Source organism: Palaemon carinicauda, chromosome 8 (assembly GCF_036898095.1).
Source record: "Palaemon carinicauda isolate YSFRI2023 chromosome 8, ASM3689809v2, whole genome shotgun sequence".
In the NCBI taxonomy this organism is placed as follows: Eukaryota; Metazoa; Arthropoda; class Malacostraca; order Decapoda; family Palaemonidae; genus Palaemon; species Palaemon carinicauda.
The window spans coordinates 135,053,437-135,058,425 of NC_090732.1; the positions used below are offsets into that span (position 1 = coordinate 135,053,437).

The 4,989-nt window shown below is 33.7% G+C and overlaps 1 protein-coding gene across 1 annotated transcript in view; it reads left to right on the plus strand.

The window, feature by feature from the left end:
* LOC137645950 (very-long-chain (3R)-3-hydroxyacyl-CoA dehydratase hpo-8-like) overlaps positions 1-3,039 on the plus strand; it is a 15,301-nt gene extending 12,262 nt beyond the window's left edge. Inside the window, 2 exon segments of the mRNA XM_068379020.1 lie at positions 81-259; positions 2,567-3,039. Of these exon segments, the coding sequence (XP_068235121.1) occupies positions 81-259; positions 2,567-2,643 (256 nt within the window). The 3' untranslated portion in view covers positions 2,644-3,039.
* Positions 3,040-4,989: the final 1,950 nt, after the last annotated feature.

Here is a 4,989-nt window from a genome sequence, read left to right on the forward strand (position 1 = left end):
ATGTTGAAAAGTAAAGTAATGGCCTCAAGATCAATAGTTTAATAATCACTTTTGCTTTTAACAAACCTATCTATTTTCAGATACACTATGTTCATTGTGCTATACCCCATGGGAATAAGTGGAGAGCTCTTATGCATTTATGCAGCTTTGCCTGGTGCTCTGAAGACTGGGGTTTATTCAACAACCATGCCTAACAGCATAAATTTCACATTTAATTTCTACTACGCAATGATCATATTTGCATTGATGTACATACCAGGTAAGTTCAATTTAATATTTCCTTTCTTAAGGGTACTCATAACACAGTCATATAGTACTCTTTTTCTTTATAACTATTATTATAACTACCCATCCTTATGAGGGAGCAAATGTTACCTGGTAAATTGTCAAGAAAATGCCTTTCTCAACTTGAAATTTGCATTCAAACCTACTGCCACCATAGTTAATGTGGCAATTGTAGAACTTTTTCTTTCATTTGTGCTGACTTCCTACATCATTCCTGATTTGTAAGGATTAGTTGCATGGGGAATTCCCAGATTTTTACTTCCAGATTTATATAGTTTATTACAGGGAGTTACATCCAGTACTATACTTTCAAGTATTTGTAGATTAACTAAATAGAGTTTTTCAGTAATTGCATCAAAGTACTTATTGTCAGAAGTAATGCTTTTGGTTATAATTTTTCTTCAACAATTGCTATATCGTTCTTGACAGGATTGCACTGATAGGGTTGTGTTTTATAGTGAATTACCAAAGGCAAGCCTCATTACTTGGTAGTAGGTAGGCAAGAGTTCCAGCCACCCATTGAGTTACTACCACTAGAGTGTTAATGGATCCTTTGACTGGCCAGACATTACATTGGATCCCTCTGTCTGGTTACTGCTCTTTTCCCTTTGCCTACACATACTGTACTCCGAATAGTCTGGCCTATTCTTTACACATTCTCCTCTGTCCTCATACACCTGACAATACTAAAGTTTACCAAATAATTCTTCTTTGCTCAAGGGGTTAACTATGGAAAAGTAATTGTTCCTTGGCTATTTTCCTCTTGGTAAGGGTAGAAGATACTATTTAGCTATGGCAAGCACTCTTCTAGGAGGACACTCCAAAATCAAACCATTGTTCTTTAGTCTTTGGTAGTGTCGAGAGCCTCTGTACCATGGTCTTCCACTGTCTTGGGTTAGAGTTCTCTTGCTTAAGGGTACTCTCCAGCACTCTATTGTATCTCTTTTCTCTTCCTCTTATTTTCTTGAAGGTTTTAGTTTGTATATGAAATATCTAATTTAATGTTATTATTCTTAAAATATAGTATTTTAATTGCTCATTATTTCTCTTGTAGTTTGTTTATTTCCTTTCCTCACTGGGCTATTTTTCCTGTTGTAGCTCTTGGGCTTATAGCATCCTCCTTTTCCAACTAGGGTTGTATCTTAGCTTATAATAATAATAATCATCATTGGCAAATGCACAATATACCACAGAGCAACTGAATGCTCATCTATTAACTTTGAAACAAGATTATTTGTCTTAAAATTCAAAGACTACAAAACTTTGTATTGCCTCGACCAAGGAGGTATTTTTTTTAGTTTTTTGTCTGTCATCTGGGATACAGGATTTTAATGAATAAAACTGTGTTTTGACACCATGTAAAGAAAATTCAAGATTTCTGCTGTTATGAAAAGTTACGGTCCTGAATTATGCGATTCCCCATTTATGCGGTCACTATTTTTAAAAAATAAATTTTCTGTATCTGCTAAGCTAAAGTCTGCCAATCAAGCACTACAAAATGTATCAAATCTATTGTGTTTAAGTATATTGGTTGCCCTAAATATGATGCTTGATAGTAAATGTTACAAAACGATATTTAATTAACATCTTAACATAATTTCTTAATAAATAGCCTAATTAAGGATAAGATTCCACATCAACAATGAAATCAACTTTGACTTTGCGAGTTCAGCTGACAAAATGTAAACAAAACTGTGGTTTCGTTCTCAGCAATCTTTATTTCTCTAACCATTTGATAATTTTAAATGGTAGTAATTTTAACTTGAAAACTTGAAAAAAGGTTAAAATACATACATACATATACCATGGCTACCCCCCAAAATTGGGGGAAGTGCCATGGTATATGTATGTATGTATTTTAACCTTTTTCAAGTTATCTGAACTTCAAAGTATATTAAATGTTTAATTTATTTACAAGAACAATTTAGTATAAAAAAATACATTATAGAACATAGAAAGTATTAGAAATGGGAAGTAAACACGTTTGAATAGGCAAGTTGCTGGTTACCATGGCCGTAATGGAATTGTTTGTTTTGAAATATGCAATTTTCCATTTATGCGGGGTCATTCATCAACCAAATTCTCGCATAATTCGGGACCCTACTATAGCTTTAATGCAGAAAACTTGAATGCAGTAAAATTTTTAATTCCTATAGGAACTTTATTCCTTGAAACTGTTTATTATTGTGTAACATACTGTATAGTGACTTTAAAGTATCCATCATGTTTTTTAAACCTTTGTATAGTACACAAGTTCTAATGTTTTGCCCTTTCATTTCAGTTTTCCCAATGCTATACTCTCATATGTTAGCACAGCGTCGTAAAGTTTTGGGAACTGGACACAAGAAGACAGATTAATTTGACTCCTGTACCTTGGAAGTTACTTTAGTATTGGTATTTCTTAAAGCAGTTTTCCTTATGGCAGAGTAGAATTTAGTTTGGGCCATTAATGGTATTATTTAAGAATATGTAAATGTTTTTAGTGTATATTTTGTTGTAGTTAACCACTGATATAAACAGCTACAGTATTTCTTATAAGTGTAGAAGTTGCATGATTATACTCGACTGATAATGGATACTCTTGGAATACTGTGCAAAGTAAATTATTAAATACAAAGATGCAAGTTTTATTCTTTAACTGGTGATTATTACAGAAGTACAATTCTGTATATGTATATTTTGGTTCGGAGGAGGGGACCAGTTAAATTTGTAGTGTTATAACAAATGAAAGAAAGAATAAAAGTAAGCTTTTCCTTTTTTGTTTTATTTCCAACTTTAAGTGCTCTGTCATATTATATGATTGATTTTAGTAAAAGTATGGATTAAAAGTTAAAGTATTATTAGACCTATTCTATGTATTAGCATTTACAGAGAAGTGGAAGGAGAAATAGAGTTACAAGAAAAGTTTAAATGTAAGAAAAGCAGTAAACTACAGTAGATTTGGATAAGAAAACTGCAGGTAAAGTTGAGATAAGGGCAAAGAAAGATTTTTTTGTTGTTGTTGGTAGCTCACTTTAACCAAACTAGCTGTATGTATAGTTTTCTAAAGCATAAAGGAATGGTAGTAGCAAACAATTTATTCTGTTAACATGTCATAGGACCATTACTGTTTGGTTCTTCAGGCTTTCAAACCCATGTACTGTATTTATCATTAGTATGCTTTAGTGAAAGTTTGTATGGCATATGAAATTCAGTAACAAGGTAGTTAAATATTGTCAGGTAAGCTAGGGCCTAGAGAAGGCTCCCTTCTTTTTAATATTTCATTGTTTAAGATTTAAATATTCACTGTATTTTTAAAATTTTACAATTTTTCAATTAAGATTATATAATAGGGAAATATTTTCATTACAAAGTTGTTTTGTCATGCAAGGGTGGATTGCTTATAGTAACTAATTAGAGGACCACTCAGATACCAGCCAGCCACTGAGTTACTACCGTTAGAGAATTATTGGGTCCTTTGACTCGTCAGACAGTACTACATTGGATTCCGCTCTCTGGTTACGGCTCATTTTGTTTTTGCCTACACACATTGAAAAGTATGGCCTATTCCACTACATTCTCCTCTGTCTTCATACACCTGACATCACTGATTATCAAACAATTCTTCTTTGCTCAAGGTTGTTAACAATTGCACTGTAATTGTTCAGTAGCTACTTTCCTCTTGGTAAGGGGAGAAGAGGCTCTTTAGCAATGGGAAGCAGCTCCTCTATAAGAAGGACACTCTAAAATCAAACCATTGTTCTCTGGTCAGGGGTAGTGCCATAGCGTCTGTACTGTGGCCTTCCACTCACTGTCTTGGATTAAGAGTTCTCTTAATTAAGGGTACTTTCGGACACGCTGTTCTATCTTATTTCTCTCCCTCTTGTTGTTTTGAAGTTTGTATAATCTATATATGAAAGATCTAACTTAATGTTGTTACTATTCTTAAAATATTTTATTTTGATTACCGTATTTATTACTTCTCGTGTAGTTTATTTCCTAGTTTCCTTTCCTCACTGGGCTAATTTTCCCTGTTGAAGCTCTTGAGCTTGAAACACATTGCTTTTCAAACCATTGTTACAGCTTAGGTTTTAATAATAAGAATGTCTTGTTCTTTCCCCTCCTTCCTGACATGTCTTAGGACTGCTGAAAAGCAGAGATTTGAGAGTATTCTTGGCATTATACTCCAGTACTTCTTGCAAGTGTTTTCTTCTCTAGAGGATAAGCTGGTGCCTCCCCTTTACTGAGATTAAAGCAACAAGAGAAGCTGTTGGATTCAGTCAAGAGTGTGACTGACCTTCAGCAAGTATTCAATAAGATCCAATTTGATTCCCCACAACTTTGTCCAGTCCAAAAGCTGAGAGATCTACAAATTGGGCAACAAGATTTTGGGAAAGGAGTTTGAAAAAAGGAATGTGGAAGAGCTATACATTTCATACACTTCACTCATCTTTTTCTCTCTCTGCTGGACATGTGCTTGTTTGTCGTGGTTATCATTTAGTAAGCCCTTTATGTTGATACCGTAATACTTTGAGATATGAGTTTAATGCATTACGGAACCAAGCTCGTGCCTCAGATTAATTTTTCCCATATAAAATAACTAAAAAAATTGATCTGTTCCCACCCTCTGAAAAAAGCCCTAAAAACAGTATATTACAGTGGAAAAAAATTTTTAATTGTTCCAATTCACATTCTACGCTCACAAAACAACAAATACCTACGAAC